The following is a 22,030-nucleotide window of genomic DNA, read 5'->3' as shown; positions in this document are numbered from 1 at the left end:
TATAAGCTTTTTGGGGGGCAGAATCAATGTATAGTCTGGTGTTAGTATTCCTCAGTATTTCCTAGGGCAAAACCCTTCTTAGTATTTTACTTGAGGATCTACAAATTAGGAGGTTTTCCATTCTGTCTTGTTGGAGCAAGCACTATTCCCTGTTCTGTGTAATCTTCAGGGATTTTTTTCCTCTCAGTTTTTTGTGTGTCTTTTTTTCCTTGGCTCTTGTGGCTTCCTTCCATGCAAGGGCTGATCGGTAGTCACTAAAGACTACCGAACAGAGCAGGACCCTAAGGAGGTCATTATTACATTTATTGTGGGTAAATGGGGATTGACTAATGGGTTTTTGATGTTGGAAGCTTAGGGAATGGGTTAAGGTCTGATATAGAACTGTAGGAACTGGGCAAAAGTGTAAAGTTATGCCGTGTTAAGGTGAAGAGACTGTTCAAATCAGTTTGGAGTTTTCTTTAGTGTAGAATTTTAATGTTTGAAAAATAAAATACTTGAATTTAGGATTTGAAGAACTTTTTCTCAGATGTTAAATGATTTACCTTTTTCATTCTTAATTCCATAAAAACATATTCCAGTTTGCCTGTGTTCTCTTATGTTTTTGTGTGTCATCATCCATCGTAGATGATAAGATCAGAGTTATTAAGACAAATATCTTAGTAGTAGCCTGTATCTCTGCATTGTTACAGCATTTTATGTGATGGGTGTCAAGCAAGATTTGATATTATTGCAGTTAGATAAGTGATTATCAGTGGTGTTTTGTCGTGCCTCAAAGTTCTCGTCCACCACTTCAAGAAATGATACAGTGTTCATGTAAAGGCAAAGATTTAACTCCTTATTTAAAAAAAAGAAACAATTTACACAAAATAGCTGATGTTATTGAGTGTTTACTACATACCAAGCACTCTTCTTTACACTTCATGTGAAATAAGTCACTTAATCTTCACAATGATTATTACCATTTGCTGTTCAGAAAACTGAAGCAGAGAGGAAAGTAGTTTATTAAGGTCATACAGCAAATAGAACATTTGAAATATTCATGGTCTGAAGGTTGAGTCTGTACTTTCCACCACTATGCTCAGTTTTGGGATGAAGAAACATGGGCAATTCATGCTTTATTATTAGCATGGTGTCGTTTCTGAGAATTTGGGAATCAGTGCATTTTTCAAGACATCCAGGTTAGGATAGTGCTGTGAATAGTGGTGAAGGACTTAAATTTTGGAATTCTTTAAAATTTACTTTGGTATTTTGTTCCTAAATCACTATATCAAGTCGAAGAAATTGTCAACCCTCCCTTAGCCTTAGCTTTTTCATCTGTACAAGTGTGGATAATAGTACTCCTTTCTGGTTATGCATTCTTTCCCCTGAGACATTATACTAAGCTATTTTAGTATTATTTTCAAGACAGGAAGACCCTGCAGTTTTTTTCCAGGAACCGATTTGCTTTAGCTGACTCACATATCAGACCTTGGACACTGTTGTTTTGATGACAGGTGTCCTTTGGGAAAATCTCTGCTTACATTGTCAGTGAAAAGGTTGTGGTTTTCTTTTTTCATCTCTGTGTTATGTATTTTGTTTCACAATGTCTAAAACGGTAGTTTTAAAAGTATTGGAAAATTGTAGCTCTGTAAATGTCTGATATTTTCCAAAATGTATATTAACTTACCAGTCTAGTCAGGGTGAAACTAATTTACTCAGGCTTTAAAGTTCAACTGCAATAACAACTGAAATTATTTTTATTGTCTAGCACTTCTGTGTACTAAGTATGAATTTTTAGTTTAATCTTCTTCATAACCATATGTGGTGGGTAATTTTATTTTCCTGCCTGTACAAAGGAGAAATGTGAGGCTAAAAAGAATACAAGTAGGGGAGTCAGATTTTGAGTATAGTCTCTCACACTCCACCATCTGAATGCTTATTAACTCTGATGATAAATCACTTCTCCTTGGGTATTGAGATCTTAAAATTGTATATTTAAAAATAAAAGGGGAAACACCTATGTATCATTGTTATGTCATGGAAATCAGGACAAGAATTGTGTAGCTTAGGCCTCCGGAGGAACTGAAACTGGAAGTCACCAAGAATCTAGACACTTCCTGGTACCATTTCTTTCTCTCTCTGTTCTCTTTCATTATTTTCTGTCTCTGTGTTTTGGCTTCCTCTGTACGTGGTCTTGACTGTTCATAAAATGGTACCTTCAATACCAGCTTCCTTATCACCTTGAACCATCACCAAGTGACCCAGCCTTTCTTTTATGGTCTGAATTGCATTTTCTTGTGAAATAGAATCCTCTCATCCTGGTCATGATCTGGATTGTTTTCTTTTGGGTCAAGTGTCCATCCTTTAGTCACATAGCTGTGGCAATGGTGATAAATTGAGCAAGGATGATTGAACACATTCAGAGATGTACACTAACGTTGGTAGGGAGAGAACCCTAAAATGTGCCTGTGTCAGTTTCTATTAAACACTGTCATAAAAATAACACAAACACAAAATACAAATATAAATGCAGAAATAAAAAATGAAAGAAGAAATATATAGCATCACAAATATAAAATATAAATACAGAATACAAAATAATATATATGTTAGAGATACAAGGAATTGAAATCAGCTTGTCATCTAAAAGCTAACTTCCTGAAACTAGGTATATATATTTAAAAGAACCATCTGTGTGATTGTTTTTGAGAAGAATAGTCAGTAGTCATTTATTTGAGTACTTCTGTATTTGTATTGTCATTCAGCCTTTCCTATAGTAGGTATAACTAGGTACATATTTGGACATGTTTACCAAGGAACTCTACGTTATTTGTAGTACATTACTTGAGGATTTACCTCCTAGAATTTCACATTCTGTTTTCCAATTCACTGATTCCAACAAGAAGGATTTGTCATTTTCTCATGCATTTTCAATTACTGGTGACTTTTTAAAATTTCTATAGATAGCCTGCCTCATTTCTATAATTTGCAGTTTCCTGTGAAGTTTTAGAAAAGTCTGAACAGTCAGAATAGTCAGTAGGAAACACTGGAAAGAGGGTTAAATGGAAGCTGATGAGTTTTAGTGTATCTGGTTCAGTTAAAATTTTTCCAACCTAGTTTCTTTCTTTTCTTTTAAGATTTTATTTATTTGGCAGAAAGAGAGCACAAGCAGAGGGAGCAACAGGCACAGAGATAGGAAGAAGCAGACTCTCCACTGAGCAGGGAACCTGATGTGGGGCTGTCCAGGACCTGGGATCATACCCTGAGCCAAAGGCAGAGAGGCTTAACCAGCTGAGCCACCCAGGCGTTCCTTCTAACTTAGTTTCAACATAGAGTAATTCTCGTGCTTTCTAGTCACATTTGTGATCAAAATGTTGAAGATGTATGAGATACAGAATATGCTTCAATGTGGTTTGTTATGAATTGTGTTATCTTGGGATCATGTTTTAAAACAGAAGCATATATTATTTTTAAAGGTAATTTCAGGGAAAATACAATTCTGTGCTTTTGTTTTGACCCAACCTTCTTGGGACCCAGGTAATTCTTTTATATTAAATGAGTTATAGGTAATCTTCCTGAGCTTTTTTCTTAATTGCCTTTTTTTGATATCTTAATTCTTTTATTTTGTTAAGCATATATTTGGGCAGATATCTACACGCTCATCCTAGACTTTCTAAAATAGCTCAGTAGCTAGAATGCCTCATCTAGGCTATATATGGAAATTAACTTTATTTTCTGAAATACATTGATCCTAAAGTCACAAAACTCTACTTTTAGGTTCTTTGTGTTCATGTAGTGAAGAGAATTTCCTAGGACTTTTCTTTCTTTTCTCATGTATCACAAATATGAAACAGTTGCCATTTGTTCCAACTGACTGGACCATTTCCAAGGCAGGCTTCCTCCCTGCTTTTTTCGTCATCCTGCTTTTCATTCTAGAATTTCTCTCTAGCTCTTGAATCTTTTCCAAGCTAAGGGGCAGTTTCTGAACATCTCAATGACAGTGATTTTTCCAGGTATATCTACTGGATTCTGAAGGTATCAGAAAGAACAAAGAGGAATGGACAGAAATAGGAAATCAGAAAAGTATGAAATAGAGAGGAGTCGGAGCAATGAAGCAGGCCACTTTAAAAATAACTATTAAGAAGGGTATTTAGAAAAAAAGAGTGAGGCACTATTTAGAATAGCAAAATAAAAAAAAATAGAATAGCAAAATATATGAACACTAGAATAGACCTTGTTATTGCTTTTCAAAGTGTCTATGGTGAAGGATCAGTTTTCATTTCCAGTTCATTATAGATGGGGCCTACATATAGTAAGTACATTTATCACATGCTTGGGTCAGATTCTTTAAAAATCTCTAATTGCTATAAAGGTTTCTAAATGGCTTCTCTCCATTTCTATCCATATTGTAGGCTGGTATCAGTTTGCTGACCAACACCAGTGACCATGTATTGAGAAGTGTGTTAATCCTAAAACATCGTTTTTTCATTTTGTGGCTAAGGTTATTAAATCTCAGAAAAGTGAAGTGATTTCTCAATATTGTACAGCTATTTAAAAAAATTTTTTTAGCAGAAAATGACAGCAAAATTTAGCCTTTGAAAATGATGTTCATTGTCAGTATATTAAAGTCAGAAAAACATGCCTCTGGTGTTCAGAACTGTAGGCAATATTCACTTTCTGCATTATGGATTTCTGAAATACTCTTGTGTGATCTTATATTTTTGAAATCAGAAAAAAATCAATAAAGATATTAAGTAAACTAATAGCAAAACAAAAATCAGAGATGAGATAGAAAAAGCATAATAATTTAAAAACCTATTTGTTTTATAGAATTAGAGTAATGAGTTTATATGGGGAAAGTGTCAAGAGATCAGCCTGAATAGACTGCTGGGGATAGGATTGGAAAATGGTATATAAACCATAAAAGGAGTTTACTTCTCCTTCTTCCAAATAAAAAGCAAGCTACTTTTTATTTGTGAGACAGTGGGGAGCATCAGAAGGAAGGATTTTATATAATGAATACAGAGCAGGTTGGTTTTTAGGAAAGAAAATTTTAGTCCATTTTCTCTATTTTAAAGTAATAATAGTAGAGGATCTACTTGAGTTTCACAAAATACTTTAGTTCTGAACACTGTAGTCAAAAGCCTCTCAACTGTAATAGCTTCTCAGGTAGAAGAACACAAATAATGAGGAAGTGATTGAGGTTAGTATTTATTGTATTTTTGAGACACCTCTGTCCCTAAGTGCAAGTATTATATGTGTTATATATAATATGCAGTTAATTATAATATACTTAGCTCTGCTTTTGTTATTTTTTCAACCTTGGGCAAATTATTTTACTTCTTTGGGTCTTGGTTTTCTCATCTATAAAATGGAGATAGATAATATAGAACTCTCATGAAGTTAAGAATGTATGTGTGTGTGTAGATATAGATATTGTAATGTAGGATAGAACCTGGTAAATAATGAGCATTAAATAGATACTTTTATTGTCGTTGTTATGGTTAGTAGTAGAAGACATTTTATTAAATAAATTTTATAAACATGTAAGGATAATGTGAGTATAAAATCCCAAAAATGTACCAATAATTATCTGAAAATTACCATCCATTGGATTTCAAAATTTTGTTTCTGAGTTTACAGAGATTGTAAAATGATGAATTTAAGTTTAGTTAACTTAGTGTTTTCTCTTTCATAGTTTATCAGAGAAGATATGAAATATAAAGATGCTACTAATAAACACAGCCATCTGCACAGAGAAGATAAGCATATAACTGTTGAGGATTTATGGAAACGATGGAAAACATCAGAAGGTAAGACTGTGAACCAAATCCTTCCCCTGCTCAAATCCTTCCCCTGCTCGTCTGCCCTGCTTAGCCACTGTTAACTTACTAATTGCATATGATTTTGTGAAAAAATCAAAATAACATTTTTGTTGAGGATATTTATATTTTGGTAAATAATTTTTTCACTTTTGATTTTGAAAAATGATTTTTATCTTTCTTAACAATTCATTAAAGGTCAGCCTGTTTTCAGATAATTTGATACCATATACTGTAAGAAGTAAGATCATGCATGTTGTGGAGCTTGAGGTTGTGGAGCTTTGCTTCAGCTGTTAAGTAACATTATTATAAAGGATTTATCAAATAAACATGGATACCAAAGTTGTTTTGTCAGTTATTGCGAATAGTCCTAAAGTCTTCAGAAGGCAAAGAACTTTTAAGCTTTTCCTGAAATAAATTTATGAAGTCTTCTATTAGTTGCATGATAAAGTTCTATAATTTATATTTTACCACTTTTCTGCCCTCACATCCTCAAGCTGTCTCACAGTAATTGCTTAAGGCAGGAAAAGTGTGTGACCTAAAATCTCAACTTGATCCCTAATACTAGAAAGCTTAAAAAAAAAAAAAAAAAAAAAAAAGGAAGTCTATTAAGCTGCTTCTTATTTTATTTTCGAGTAACAAAGTCAACCAAATGTCGTTTTCGTATTTTTATGTTTCTGTTCTTTTACCAGTCAAACATTTATGTTGTATATTTTTTCCTCTGCAACTTTGATAATGAAAGGAGAGGAAGATGGGACAGACTACCGCGTAGGAGGATAAAGACATCATAAAGTTTACTAGACTGGCTATGGTAAAATTTGGAAATGGGAAAATACAGAAAACTATCCCATCAATACTCAGTATTTTTATTAATGTACAAGAAAGTTTATAGCTTGCTTACATTTTTCTTCTTACTTTTTAACAGAGGCATGTGTTAAAATGCACTGGAAAGAAGAAAAAAGGAAAAAAATACTGACTTAAATGAAAGATACATACACTTAAAAATCTGTCTCTCCATTTCCCTGCCCCATACCATTTTTAAGTAATAGGAATTTGGGTAGTACTAGGAATGAAAGAACATAAATTTCATTTGGGAGAAAGTGCTAGTGGTGGAAAACTGAGAAAAACTTAATCCACTTACAGGTATGCCTTGGAGATACTGCACATACCACCACAATAAATCAGATATCGCAGTGAAGCAGGTCAAAGAAGTTTTCTGGTTTCCCAGTGCATCTAAAAGTTCTGTTTATGTTATACTGTATTCTATGAAGTGTGCGATAGCGTAATGTCTAAAAAAATGATGTGTCTACCTTAATTATAAAATACCTCATTGCTAAAAAATGCTAATCATCATCTGAGCTTTCAGCAAGTTGTAATTTTTCTGCGGTGGAGGTCTTGCCCTGTGTTGTGGCTGCTGGCTGATCAGGGTGCTGCTTGCTGAAGGTTGGGGTGGCTGTGGCAAGTTCTTAAAATAGGACAGTGAGGTTTGTTTGCCACATTGATTGACTCTTCCTTTTGTGAGCAATTTCTCTGTAGCCTGCAGTGCTTTTAGATAGCATTTTACACATTGGAGAACTTTTGTCATAATTGCAAACCCTGCCCCTGCTTTATCAACCAGGTGTATGTAATATTCTAAATCCTTTGTTGTCATTTCAATAGTCCTCACCGTGTTTTTACCAAGAGTAGATTCCATCTCGGGAAACCACTTTTTCTGGTCATGTGTAAGAGGTAATTCCTCATCCTTTCAAGTTTTATCGTGAAGCAGCAGCAGTCCAGTCCCTTCTTCAGGCCCCACGTCTCATCCTCATTCTCTTGGCTGTTTCTACCACATCTGCAGCTACTTCTCCACTGAAGTCTTGAACCCCTCAATGTCATCCATGAGGGTCAGAATCACCTTCTTCCAAACTCCTGTTAATGTAGAACCTTCTTCCCATGAATCACAAATGTTCTTAATGGCGTTTAGAGTGGTGAATCCTTTCCAGAAGGGTTTTAATTTACTTCCCCAGATCCATCAGAGGCATCACTATCTATGGCAGCTCTAGCCTTATAAAATGTATTTCTTAAACAATAAAACTTGAAAGCAGAAATTATTCCTTGATTCATGGGCTGTTGAATGGATGTTTTGTTAGTTAGCAGGCATGAAAACTACATTAATCTCATGGTTCAATCTCCGTCAGAGCTCTTGGGTGACCAGGTGCATCGTGAGTGAGTGGTAATATTTTGAAAGGAATCTTTTTTTTTTTTTTTCTGAGCAGCAGAACAGTGGGCTTAAAATATTCAGTGAACTATGTTGTAAACAGATGTGTTGTCATCAAGGGTTTGTTGTTCCATTTATAGATCACAGGCAGGGTACATTTAGCATAATTCTTCAGGGCCCGGGGATTTTCATAATGGTAAATGAGCATTGCCTTTAGTTTAAATTCACCAGTTTCATTAGCCCCTAACAAAAGAATCAGCCTGTTCTTTGAAGCTTTGAAGCCAGGCATTGATTTCTCTTCTCTAGCTGCAAAAGTCCCAGATGGCATCTTCCAATATAAGGCTGTTTCGTCTGCACTGAATATCTGTTGTTTAGTGGAGCCACTTTTATTACTTATATTCTGGATAACTTGCGGCTTCTGTTATTAGCACTTGCTGCTCTACCTTGTGCTTTTATGTTATGGAGATGATTTCTTTTCTTAAACCGCATGACCTAACCTCTGTTAGCTTCAGGTTTTCCTTCTGGGACTTCCTTACCTCTTAGTCTTCACAGCATTGAAGAGAGTTAAGGTCTTGTTCCAAGTTAGGCTTTGGCTTAAGGGAACATCGTGGTTGGTTTGATTTTCTATCCGGACCACTAAAACTTACCTCATATCAGTAATAAGACTGTTTCTTTTTCTGATCATTTGTGTGTTCACTGGAGTAGCATTTTTAATTTTTTTCAAGAGCTTTTTTTCCATTGACCGCTTGGCCGACTGGCGCAAGAGACCTAGCTTTCGGCCTGTCTCGGCTTTTGACATGCCTTCCTCTCTAGGCTTGATCATTTTTAGCTTTCGATTTCAAGTGAGAGCCTTATCATTCTTCCTTTCACTTGAACACTCAGAGGCTATATTGTAGGGTCATTAATTGACCTAATATCAGTATTGTTGCATCTCGGGAATAGGCCCCAGGAGAGGGAGAGTGGGGGGAGTAGCCAGTTGATGGAGCAGTCAGAACACACACAACAATTATTAATTAAGTTTGTCATTGTAAAAAGATTAGCAATTGCCAGGGGTTAGGGTGGATGGAGGGGTGAAAAGGCAGAGCACAGAGGATTTTTAGGGCAGTGAAACTATTCTTATGAAACTCTTATGGTAGATCCATGTCATTATGTGTTTGTCCAAGCCATAGAACGTATAGCACGGAGTAAACCCCGGCATAAACTGTGCATATTGGATGGTGATGTGTGAGCATAGGTTCATCAGCTGTAAGAAATGTACCACTCTGGTGCGGGATGTTGATAATTAAGGAGGTCATGTAGGTGTGGGGTAGGGGGCATATGGGAAATCTCCCTACTTTCCATTCAGTTTTGCTGTGAACTAAAACTCTCAAAAACAAAATTGAGTAGAAAATATTTTAAAATCACAGAGTAAAAATAAAGAAAATCAAGTTTGTCCTCCTCCATGGGTGCTGTTTGGCACCCCAGAATAGTGACTATAATAACAGAGAGATCACTAATCACCATAACAAATATAATAATCATGAGAAAGTTTGAAACATTTTGAGAAGTAGGAAAATGTGGCACAGAGACATCAAGCGAACAAATGCTATTGGACACATGGCACTGTTGACTTTTTGGTGCAGGGTTGCCACAGACCTTCAGTGTGTAGAAGGCAGCGTCTGCGCTGTATTAGTGAAGTGCAGTAAATAGAAGTGAGCTCAAACAAGCTATGGCTGCGTATGAAATCTCTCTGCAGTGTGGAGGCATTGCTAAAGCCATTAGAGAGCTGTTACAGTGTCTGTTGCTACTAGTGTATTTTAGATTTTGGATATGTGATAATTTGAGTGGAACCCACTTAACTGTGTTTGAATGAAGGAAAAAAGACCTGATCACTTGTTATCTACCACCTGTTGTGCTTCCACCCTGGTTCAGCTCCCATCTCTTGCCTGGGTAATTGTAGTAGCTGCCTCATGGTCTCCCTGTGTATGCTTGTGCTCCGCTGCATTCGGGACTTCACTTAGCAGAGTAATCTTTTAAAATACAAATCAGATTTTCTCCCTGCCCTGTGGTGGCTCAGAGTAAAAGCTAAAATCTTTATAGAGATCTCTAAGCCTCTACATGATCCGCCTCCCCTACTGCCTCTTCTCTTCCCTGTTGGGTGCTGCCAGTCTCTGTCACTCACGGTGCTCTATCCTAGCTGGACTCCTTGCTGTGCCACAACTGCAGGACCACAGATGTTCCCATGGACCCTCTGTGAGGCCCACCCTCACTATTCTATTTAAGACCAACCACAGATCACACTCCTCTCTCCCCACTTGTACCTTTATATTTTGGCAGTCCTCCCTCACTTACTCAGCTTCACATTTTCTTTTTCCCATATCATGTGTCATCTTCTAAGATATCATATAATTGACTTATTTGTTATGTTGGTCTCCTTGCTTACTCCTGCTTCTGAGAAAGGCAGCCTCGGAGAGCAGGGGTTCTTTGTTTATTTTATTTATGTATCCAAACTCGATGGGGACTCTGTCCTTAAACTCAGTTTTGGTTTCTGACCCTAGGGATTTTGGTGAGATCTTTTGTGGTCTGTGAGCATGTTTTGTGTTGTTTTGTTTTGGCTTAAAGCCTTTCCAAGTTAGGGTAACCTCTTAAATTTCTTTTTCCCTGGGCTTTCACCTTAATTTTCACCCCCTAAGATTTTGCCATCATGATGGTGAGATTTCCCCGAGTCACCAGAGTTGGCCTAAATTACATACTGTAGGCTTTTTTCCCTCCAAACCCTGGTGTCTCACATCACCTCCTAGGGGAGTAGCACGTGGGAGGAGTAGCTTTAGGGTTCCTACTAACACAGCTGCATGGGAAGAGAGAGAAACGAGTAAAATCTCTCCTAGCTGGTTTAGAGTGACCTAATTGATTTTCTCAGTCCATGTGAGACATTTATTATTTATAAACGGTCATGTAAAGACAAGGTATTGTTGCTAGATCAGTGGTTTTTAAATCATAGCCTGACAAGCCCCAGGTACCCGGGAGGTATCTCAGGGACAGGGCATGCTGAATATGCAGGAATCTGCTTTTATCTGGTGTATTTTGTTTCTGTTTAATTTTTTTGTTAGGAAACAAAAAGCGATTCCTCTGAAAAGGTTTGGAAACTGCTGGTATAGAGATTAGAATGTATCTCTATCAATAATATGTAATTCAAGGTTGTTTACTTGAATGTCCTACAAACTCACACACTGGTATGCATGCACGCCTGCATACACTTACAAACATGCAGAATTACACTGTGCCCATTGTCACTGTGTCTCCAGTGCCTAGCACAGTGCCTTATTTACTTTGATATTCCGTAAATATTGTTGAATGAATGAATGTATCATACTTGGTAGGCATTGGCTACTCAGTAATTGAGTTCATGTAATACTTTTCAGTTCATCTCATCTAATACAATGAGATATATGCATTCTTGAAAAAGCTATGTTTTGTAAAATTAGAGTTTATGGGAAAAATGGGATTGAAGCAGGCTACTCAAAACCTATGCAGCTTTGTAACCAATGGACTAATAGTACTAATAAAAATACTAGCACAAGTTCTGAAGATGTGTTAAATTCCTAGTAAGTTAATACAGTAGTGGGTATGGGCCTTTACCTTAAACAAGTAGGTCAAGATACCTTCATGGAAGGAGAGGTTATATAGGGTTGAGGTTGCTAAATTATGCAGAGGCGGAGCACACAAATTTGAGAACTGAGCCACAAGCTTTGCCAAGACAGACAGTGGCCAAGTTGGGCTGAGAGGAAGGAGCGTGAGCAGACAGCATGTTCATAGTCTGCTGTTTTGGATGTTTTTGCAGCCATTTGCTGTTACTTGGTGGTATAAAATAATGACATGTGGGGAAAAATCACACTTGAAATGACAGACTTTTAGATTTTATTGTTATGATCCTTGTTTACCAGTCGCACATAAGGTAATTCATGACACAGAAGCACCTATAGCAGACCAGGTTGTATCTATGTTGCAGTGTGTAGGCTATTGGATGGTGGGTATTCATGAAGAATTAAATGTATCTGTAGGCTCTAAGGAGTAAATAGCTGAGTAGGAAAGACTAAAATACTTGGAATAAATGTGAAGTGTACAATAATAGGAGTAAGTGTAAGATATGGAGGAAGCTCACTGGAACGAGTAGTTAACACTCTGGTAGGATTATACACAGACCGTGGTGTTTGTGATAGGCTGTGAGGGTTGACCAGGAGTTCTGGAAGGGGATGAGGAGAGGGACCATAAATGGTGGCCCCTCATGGCTCTTTCAGGTACCTGAATTTGCTGGAAGTGGAAGTGGCGTGCTATAGGAAGTATGTGTAGGCTTTCAAGCTGTACGAATTTAAGTCCCAGTCCTTGGGCAGCCCTGGTGGCCCAGCGGTTTAACGCTTCCTTCAGCCCAGGGTGTGATCCTGGAGACCCGGGATCGAGTCCCATGTTGGGCTCCCTGCACGGAGCCTGTTTCTCCCTCTGCCTGTGTCTCTGCCTCCCTCTCCCTCTCCCTCTCTCTCTCTCTGCCCCCCCCCCCCCCCCGTGTCTCTCATGATTAAATAGTCCTTTTAAAAAAATAAATAAATCCCAGTCCTTCTATTTATGAGCATTAAGACATTGGGCACATTTTGAAATTCCCTTATAGAGTGCAGTTTTTATGTGACATAAATAAGTAATGTAGTAAAAGTGCTTGGCACAATTCCTGGCATCATCTGGTGGGCACTTGGTAAACGTTGACTTGTCCTTGTAATAATGCTGAGTAAACTACAAAGCTTTGCTGTACTGAAGGTTTTTGATTCAGTCTCAATTTTTATAAGTAAAATGAGCAGATATACCAGGCTAAATACTTACCATTGTAGTATCGGATTCTCTGAAGGATGAAATGGACCTAAGATTTTTTTTTATGGAGTTGTCAACTGGGGAAAAGTAAAATTGTGTTATACAGAAATTGATCCTGATCTCACTTAGAAGCGTTTTAGTGTCACCTGAAATGTACTATTTTTGTTTGTGTGGAGAATACTTGGTCAGTTTGCATGTGGCAGCGGTCCAATGCAAATGAAAGCCATTTTATAAACTAGTACTGGATTTCAGATAGATTTTAATAAACTGGATAAATTGTTAGAGTTACTGAATGTAGTTAACGAGTAGCCTAATGAAAATGTAGGTAGAAAATTATTGGTTATGTATAAGTTTTAAGCACCATAATAGATTAAAAAAAAAAAAACTAAGTAATGTACTGTTTTTAAAAATGGTAGCTCATTGGGTTAAATAGTTATTATAACATGACAACCATGAGGTAATTTTCCCATCCTGTTCGGCATGGGTCTTACCTTACCTAAGGTCACTGTGTAATTTTGGGCTTTACAAATTGAATAGACATTTGGAAATTTTGCAGAAGGTTTAATTTAATTTAATTTTTTTGGGGGGTGATTAGAAATTTAAAGGAACTGAAACTGAGGGAAGTATAGGCATTTAAATAGGCATTTAAATAATGATTGTTTTCAAGTATATGTAAATCCTAGCTGGAGAGAAATGACCAAACGTATTTTCTTTCTGTTTAGGAAAGCAAAAATGTAAATTGACATAAAAGGATTTATAAAGGAAAAAGATTCCTTACCTTGAATGTTAAAGTTCTAAAAGGAAGGAAGGAGGATTATAAATATTTCCTTTATTTAGATCCTTGGTACTTATTAGATTATTGATATTTATTCATAAGGATATTCTTCTGGGTGTGGAAGTGTAACTGCATCTCTACATGCTGTATATTTAGCATTGTCAGAGAGTAGCTAAAGATGTAGGCCTTGCACATAAGAAGGTGGCTTAGCTTTGTGGTATCACCTTTCACAATATTTATATGTATAGTATGCATAGGAATCACTGTGGTCGAGCACAAAGTATAAGATAAGGCCTTTCTCTTCAAGGGGTTGTTGGTATTGTTACATGTACATACGTTAAATAACAACTGAAGAAGGTGTTATTAAATACTAGGAAAGGGCTACTATTATAAGAGTTTAAGGAAATGTACAGATTTATTATGAGGAAGTCTTCATAGGGAGATGATTCTTCATCAGGATTTTGAAAGATATAAAATGTTCTTAGAAATGATAAAGATAGCAATATACAAGTTAGCACATTAAAATGAGTAAATGAGGGATCCCTGGGTGGCTCAGTGGTTTAGCGCCTGCCTTTGGCCCAGAGCACGATCCTGGGGTCCCGGGATCGAGTCCCGCGTCGGGCTCCCGGCATGAAGCCTGCTTCTCCCTCCTCCTGTGTCTCTGCCTCTCCCTCACCCTTCCCCCCCAAATAAATAAATAAATAAATAAATAAATAAATAAATAAATAAATAAATAAATAAATAAATAGTAAATCTTTAAAAAAATAAATAAAATGAGTAAATGAATACATGTAATTCCAGACTTAAATTCTGAATCCCTTAAGCACAGTTTATAAATCAGAAATACAATATTTTTTTGGTCTATATAAGATAAGACTATTACTGTTTTAATATTTGTCTTTTGCTATTACATGTAATGCTTAACCTTTCTATGTCTTAGTTTTGTCATCTGCTAAATGAGGGTAAAAATTGTGTACTGCATCAGATTGTTGAAGATGAAATGAATTTGTATAACTAAAGTGCTTAGAACAGCACCTGGCACATAACAAGTGCTTATTGACCATTCATTGTTACCGTTTTTGTAAGATGGATGTGAATGTGGCACATGTGGGGATTTGGAGACTGATACAGTTGGAAGAGGTGTCTGAATTGGGGAATCATAGAAAATAGGGTCAATCAGAGGGAGACCAGCTTGGTGGGCCTTGAAGTTTAAACCTGATGAGCTGCTCTAGGAGTGTTAAGATCCCACTCATGAACCAGTGCTTAACCATTTGGTGGTTCTGTATTAAGGAAGCTTGATCTGTGTCTGATCTCAGTAATAAAGAAGGATATTATCGTAGAAATTTGTAGTTACCAATATTCACTAAGTCTGTGGGAGGTGGTAGCGTATTTTAGCATTTTTACCATCATCGCATTAAATATTAGGAGCTGGAGATTTCCAGCTACAGCTACAGCTTCTTGTTTTGGAAAGCCTTATAATATAGAACAGTTAAGGAAGATGAATTCACTTAGGAAGACCAGCTTTAAGTTTAATATAATGTGTAATTCTGAGAAATATTTTAAAGGAAGACTTGAATGAACTTTTTTCCTTTTTTCCGAATGAATCCAATTTTCTTTTTCTTCCTTGGAATTTAGACTCATTGGGCTTGGGGAGAATCATTTAACTGATTCATATAGGGCACATATTTTAGTAAATATTTATTATGACCAAAACATCATTGTAGTTACAGAAGATACACAGATGAAGAATAGGTTTTCTGTCTTCCGCCTGTCTATAGTCTATTATCGGAGAAGGATCTATTAGCATGTAATTAAAGAATGTGACATGGTCAGGTATGTAGTAGGCACTGTGGGGTAAGAGGATAAGACGTATGTTGGTCTCCCTGCAGAGGGCAGGTGAGGCCAGAGGACTTAGTTACATGAAGGGACATTTATTTACCTTTCATCTCTGGCCGCTCCTTCACTGGGAGGCAGTCTGCTGGAGTAATTGCTTTCAAGATATTTGTAGTCAATATAGCACATTTTAAAAACACAGGCTCTTGATATGCTTCAAATGCTTGTGCTATTTTATTAACTCAGATTTTTAACACTTTTCAACTTTTATATGATACTTTTGGTTCCAGGAGAAGCTGTTGTTAGCTATCTAGAAAGGTACTGGGTTTTCATTGTCTTCAAGAAAGCAATTTATAACAAGGGAATGCCTGTTCTTCAGGTGGAGTCCAGTTTCAGAATGACAAATGTCATCATTTGTACTACTAACAAAAGTCTTTTGTACTCATAGTGTCTTGTATGTGGAGACTAGGTGACACAAACATATTGCCATTTACTCTATCAACCAACTTTTAAGTGTGCTTATTAACATGGGTTTTTGTTAGAGGAGTAGCATGAATATTACTTGATCAGTTTGCAGAATACTGTTCTGTGTTAATAGAATTGATTTTCGTACTTTGCATAAGGGGTCCTTTTTAAAATAATCAAATAGCCTTCTTTTATAAAATTATCTACAGGAGTTCAGAGCACTCGCAGTAAGTTTCTGATCTTATTTCATCAGTATCTTATGTTAGCATTTCAGTCTCCCTGTTTCCTTCATTTCATATCTAATTATTGGGGCTGTTTCATTGTTTATTATTTTCATTATCTTTTTTCCTGCTTCTCTTCCTCTTTTACTTCAAGATAGGTATTTAGGACCATTGTATATACTGATTTGCTAGGATTAATTATGCCTTTTTAACCTCCAGAAGATACTTCACTTTGAGACAGCTGTGTCTTTTATACTTCTGTTGATTTTATTCCGAAATAGAGACCACCTCTTAGAATAGGATGCAGAGACCAATTGCCTGTCACATCTCTCTGTACTTTGGGTTCTAGAAATTTGGCAATTTCTATTCTTTGGGAACTCATGAAATAGATATGTTGTGAGCCTAATTTTTTCTCAGATAACAAATTTTCCAGTATGTAATTCATCATATGAAATTTAAGGAAGTGCTATTCTAAAATTGTTTGTAAATTTGCCTTATTATGGTTTTTTATGCACGTGAATTATTCTACATTTCTCCTCTGCTATGTTCACAGACTCAAGGGATACCTCAAGTTTGGAGTACAGTAGCAGAACCTTCTGCAGAAGGTAAAAATGAGGGCTGTCCACTTTTCACTGTGATGGACTATTTAGAAAACAGTAGCCTTTCTTAAACATCTCACTGTTTTTTTATTCCTTTTTCCCAACAGTTGGGAATCAATTTTATATAGATTTGTGTTAAATTTTGCTTTACCATTCCTTGGTTTGGGAAGTGGGTGGGTAGGATGGACTCTGGTTACAGCTTTGTTTGTTAAGATGTATATTATTGCAGGAGAGTAACTGTATTAAATTCTACTTTAGGTGGAACAAAATTTATTCTGGTTCTTTTGGATAAGGGACTTGTTTGTTGATAGTAGTATTCTCCTCTTCAGAGATGGTCATTTGTACAAAAATCATTTCCTTTCTTTTCTTTTCTTTTCTTTTCTTTATTTTTTTCTTTTCTTTTCTTTTCAAACAAGTCTCTGTTTACTTGGGTCTTCTTTGCTATTCTACTGAATATTAGCAATTTAGAAGCAGTTATAGAAATAATGCAAATTACAAATACAATGAAAATAAAAATTTCAAATATATTAAATAACCATTTCAATTGAAATATGAACATGACTTATTTCTGAGAACTAAGCTAAACATTTTTTTTTGGAAAGCTAAACATTTTTTATAATTCTGGATCATATATGTATGTATATTATATTACATATATAAATATATGGCTCAGAGAGAATGAATGATAAAAAATAGGGTAAATCAAATAGTATGTGTGTCATACTTAAATACTTCTCACTATGTGGATGGTTACTCTATCTAAATAGAGTATGAGTACAAATAAAGCTTATTTTCTGATTGTCTCATCTGGTTAAGATGCTCTTCAGTAAGAGAGCCTTCATGAGCATGCTTCTGCCATCTGACCAGTCTTGTTTCTGTTTCTGTTACTGTGAATTCTTCCAGGATATTGAAAATGGTGGACCATTTGATACTTCTGCTTTAGAGTACTTAAAATCAACTGCTTACTTAAGATATTAGTTTAAAATTAAGAGTCTCAATCAATCTGACAAAATGAAATAATAAATGTCAGTCCCATTGAAATAAATTAAGTTTTTACTTCTATCATCAATTCTTTTCCTTACCATGTAATCAGGTAAAAACAAAGTATAAAACAAGTGTATATCAGTAGGAGCTTATGCTTGCTTAAGGGTTGTGTTCTTAAAATTAAGAACAGAGAGTTGGTCATTCACTCTCATAAAGGTGTAATAGTTAAAGTCATATGACTTGAGAGCTCAGTAAGAGAAGGGAAAGAGAACAGTCCCTTGGGAGTACTACTAATAAGGCAAAAGCAGAAGATTAGCTAATAAAATAAGTAATGGCCGTCAGAAACCTGGTAGATGAATCAGGAAGGAACAATGTCTTGAAAGTCTAGAAAGGAAAGTTTTCAGTTTTCTATAATTGAGGACATAGTCTATTGCAAAGTATTTGTTGAAAGCCCTCACAAAGAATGTTTTTTTTTTTTTTTTTATTTTAAGGTCTCTGTAATAGGAACAGATGTACTCTTGAGGAGATAATTTATGCTTATTTTGTGAACCTTGTGACTGATTTTGTTTTGTCCTTTGCTTTTTGTAGCTGTTTTTAAGGGTCTCATTTATATTTTGTATACACTCTTAATTTTATTTCCCTGTTCCATTGCCATCTTTTATGTTACTCTTTTTACATTACGTGAATCTTTGTAAATCATTTCTTCTCCCTCCCTTCCTTCCTTAGTAGAGAGTAGAGAGAGATGAAAAGTGGCTAATAGTTCTGACATAGAAAAATATGATGTATTGGGAAAAACCCGTTAGAGTTGGTGAGAAGAAAATCATTAACCTTCAAGAATCAGTTTAAACATTGATATGGGGAATTGAATCCCATACACGCACAAAATAAGTGTTAAAAAAGATTTAAGTGGAAGTCACCTGAATGTGCATCAGTGGGTAAATGGACAAAGAAAATGGGACATATATATTCAGTGGAATATTATTCAGCCTTAAAAAGAAGGAAATTCTTTTAAAAGATTTATTCATGAGAGACACACACACACACACACAGAGGCACAGACACAGGCAGAGGGAGAAGCAGGCTTCATGCAGGGAGCCCGACGCGGGACTTGATCCCAGGTCTCCAGGATCACACCCTGGGCTGAAGGCGGTGCTAAATCATTGAGTCACCGGGGCTGCCCAGGAAATTCTGATACATGTTACAACATGAATGAAACTTGAGGACATTGTGATGAGTGAAATAAGCCAGTCACAAAAGGACATATCCTGTATGATTCCATTTATATGAGTTGCCTAGAGTGGTCAGGGTTATAGGACATAACCTAGAATGGTGGTTGCCAGGAGCTAGGGAGAGGTGAATGGGGCGTTAACTTCAGTGGGTACAAAGTTTCAGTTTTGTAAGATGAGAAGAGTTCTGCAGTTGGATGATGGTGATGGTTGCAGGACAATATGAATACTTAGTATTATTGAACTGTACACTTAAAAATGGTTAAGATGGTAGCTTTTATGTTATATGTATTTTTACCTCAATAAAAAATTATCTAAGAGAGTGAGTAGATTAGAAGTAGAGAAATGGTGGGCAACCTTCTATTTAAGGTATAGGCAAGAAAATGGAGGGAAATTGAATAGCAGTTACAAATGGCTAGTATGATCAAGTGAAAGATTTTCTTAACTGGTAGATTTGACTGTGCTCAAATAAACAGGGAAGCTACTCTACCGATATTTTTAAAAGTTAGACATTTTTTAAAAGTTTCAATTCAGGAAGTACTTTGTTCAAAAATACTACGTATAAGGGTTGGTGATTGAGATTACACCTTATTACATTATTTAATGTTAACATTTATTTTCTCCATAAATAATTGTGTTGTTTTATGGATTGAAAAGATATTGTTAGCTAATAAAAGATGAATTTAAGCTCAGACAGGCTTGTTAACAGAATTGCTTGCTGATACTCAAAGTCATGTCACTAAACATTTTCAAATCCTTTGTAGAATTTATTTCCTGTGAAGAATTTGAATGACAATTTAAAAACAATGTCTTGAACTTTTGGGGAAGGGTTAGGGTGGGCTGGGAAAAGGGGAATTGGAAAGTTGAGTAATTAGAGAGAGGAGACCCCAAGAAAGATTGCTTATGCATTTGTTTGGTTTCTGAATTATATGTCATAAGAATATAGAATTCTAACGTCATTATTTTCCATGTTTTGACCAGTACCAAATATTCTGTGGCAGAATTTTAATGATAGTGCTACAGCTCTACTACTACAATGAATAATAATAGGTTTCTGTGTACTAGCTGCATACCCACTGATCCAGAGCCTGTGACCTTAGCAAAGGTAAGCATGTCCCAGATTGCAGTGTGAGATAGTTGAAGATTGATCTGCTTTGGTAGTTGTCTAAATTTTTCTCCTCTGTTTTTAATGAGCATGCTTGGTTGCATGAATCTGACCATGACACTAGATTGCATTCTCTTTTAGATGTGTAATTGGAAGCTTTTGGATGTGTAATTGAAAAAAGGGGAGGCCAAGTTTTAAGTTAGTGGATTTATGTGTTAGGGCTTTGTCCAGATTCTTTGAATAGTTTTCAGGAATGCCCAAAAAAGTAATCACTCTAGTTTCTAATGGAACCTGCACTATCTTAAGTACTGGAGGCTGAATTTATCATAAAACTAAACACTTAATAAATTCTTGTGCATAACTGATTGTTCAACATGGTTTGTTGAATGGCTTGAAATTATAGTATACTATGTCTTTTTTTACTACAGAGCTTTATTTTCAAGTTTGAGCAGTTTATGTATTATTAGTAAGTCTGCAGTGGCAGAAGATAGAGACTCAGATTACCTCAAATATTGGGATATTTGTTGTAAGGATACTTTATCTTCAATGATTTTATTAATCACAAGTGATAAAAATCACACACATTTCCATTCATTCATTAAGTCATCAAACTTGTATTTAGTTCTTCCTGTGAGACAGGCATTATTCTGGGTTTTAGGGATAGAGCATTGAGCAAATTAAATATCCTGCCCTCATGGAGTTAATACTCTTTTAAGGAGGAGGATAGTAAACAAGTTTGCATGTGTGCATGTAGATATATATACTTGTAAGACTGCTGGAACAGATGAGTGATATAAAAGTAAAGCAGGTTAACACATAGTCATTGACCAGGTAGGGTGAAGGCTTTTTAAATAATGTCATTTAGGAAGAACTCTGCAGAGAAGTGATATTTGGTTATAGATGTGAGTGTTGAATGAGCCAAAGGCGGGAGGTCTAGGTGAAGTACATTCCAGGTTTAAGGATCAGCCAGGCTAAGACCCTGAGGCTGATGGACCTCAAAGTATTTAGAGGATTATGAGAAGACTAGCATAGCTAGAAGGTCATAAGGGATGGGGAGAGTGGTAGGAGACAGGTAAGATCTGTGAGGTAGACAGGGGCCAGATGTCGTAGGACCTTGTAGGACCTAATAAAGAGTTTGGGATTTGTTGTAAGTATAATATAGTATATTGTACATCTAGCTTCATTTAGGAGTTTTGAACGAAGTAGTGATGTGATTCATCTTTTGAAAAGATTACTAACTTGTGTGGGTATTAGACTCTTGGAGAAAAGGGGCAAGAGTAGAAGTTCAAGGCTGTGAGGCCTTGAGGCTCTTGCAGTGACCTGGTAAGAGAGGGGTAGCAGAGAGGTCTGATGAGTAATGTAGTTTGAAGGAATAGTTGACTGGGTGACGGGTACTGAGGGCGGCACTCGACAGGATGAGCACTGGGTGTTACACTATATGTTGGGAAGTTGATGAATGACTTTTTTCACTCCAATTAAAAAATATACCAAAAGAATGAAGGAATAGCTGACAGGATTTGCTGTTAGATTGGATCCAGGAAGTTGATGGGGGGGTGGGGTTGGGAATTAAGGATGATTCCTAGGTGTTATGTACCTGTGGTATTAAAATTTCTTGGAGATGGAGGCAATTAGAAAAAAGTCCAAAAAGCCCAATTAGGGGACTAATAATGGGAAAAGAAAGTTGATAAACACTGAGATAATGATACAGAGAGGTGAAGGACCGTGCCAGGAAGTCAAGAAGCAGAGGGAGGAGCCAGGAAAGAAGAGCAGCAGCCAGTGAGATGCGATATGAAAAACCAGGAGAACGTAGGGTCCTGGATGCCTAGGAACTAGGAAATGTTTTGAGAAAAGAGCACAGTCATATCAGATACTTTAGAAGTTCAAATAAGAAGGTGACAGAGATTGGTTTGGCAAAGTGGTAGATGGTGATCTTGACAAAAGCAGTTGCCTGTAGTGGTGAAAGCGAAAGTCTCATTGGAGTGGGTTAA

The 22,030-nt window shown here is 36.3% G+C and overlaps 1 protein-coding gene across 5 annotated transcripts in view; it reads left to right on the top strand.

Moving 5' to 3' along the window:
* The window catches only part of STIM2 (stromal interaction molecule 2), a 143,022-nt gene that overhangs the window by 77,461 nt on the left and 43,531 nt on the right, over positions 1–22,030 (top strand). For all 5 annotated transcript variants that reach the window (XM_038533537.1, XM_038533536.1, XM_038533533.1 and 2 more), the window contains exon 3: positions 5,678–5,792. In XM_038533537.1, the coding sequence (XP_038389465.1) occupies positions 5,678–5,792 (115 nt within the window). The remainder of the gene's footprint in view (positions 1–5,677; positions 5,793–22,030) is intronic.

Source organism: Canis lupus, chromosome 3 (genome assembly GCF_011100685.1).
Source record: "Canis lupus familiaris isolate Mischka breed German Shepherd chromosome 3, alternate assembly UU_Cfam_GSD_1.0, whole genome shotgun sequence".
NCBI lineage: Eukaryota > Metazoa > Chordata > Mammalia > Carnivora > Canidae > Canis > Canis lupus.
The sequence above is the reverse complement of the archived record's forward strand: the minus strand, read 5'-3'. Positions and strand labels throughout refer to the sequence as shown.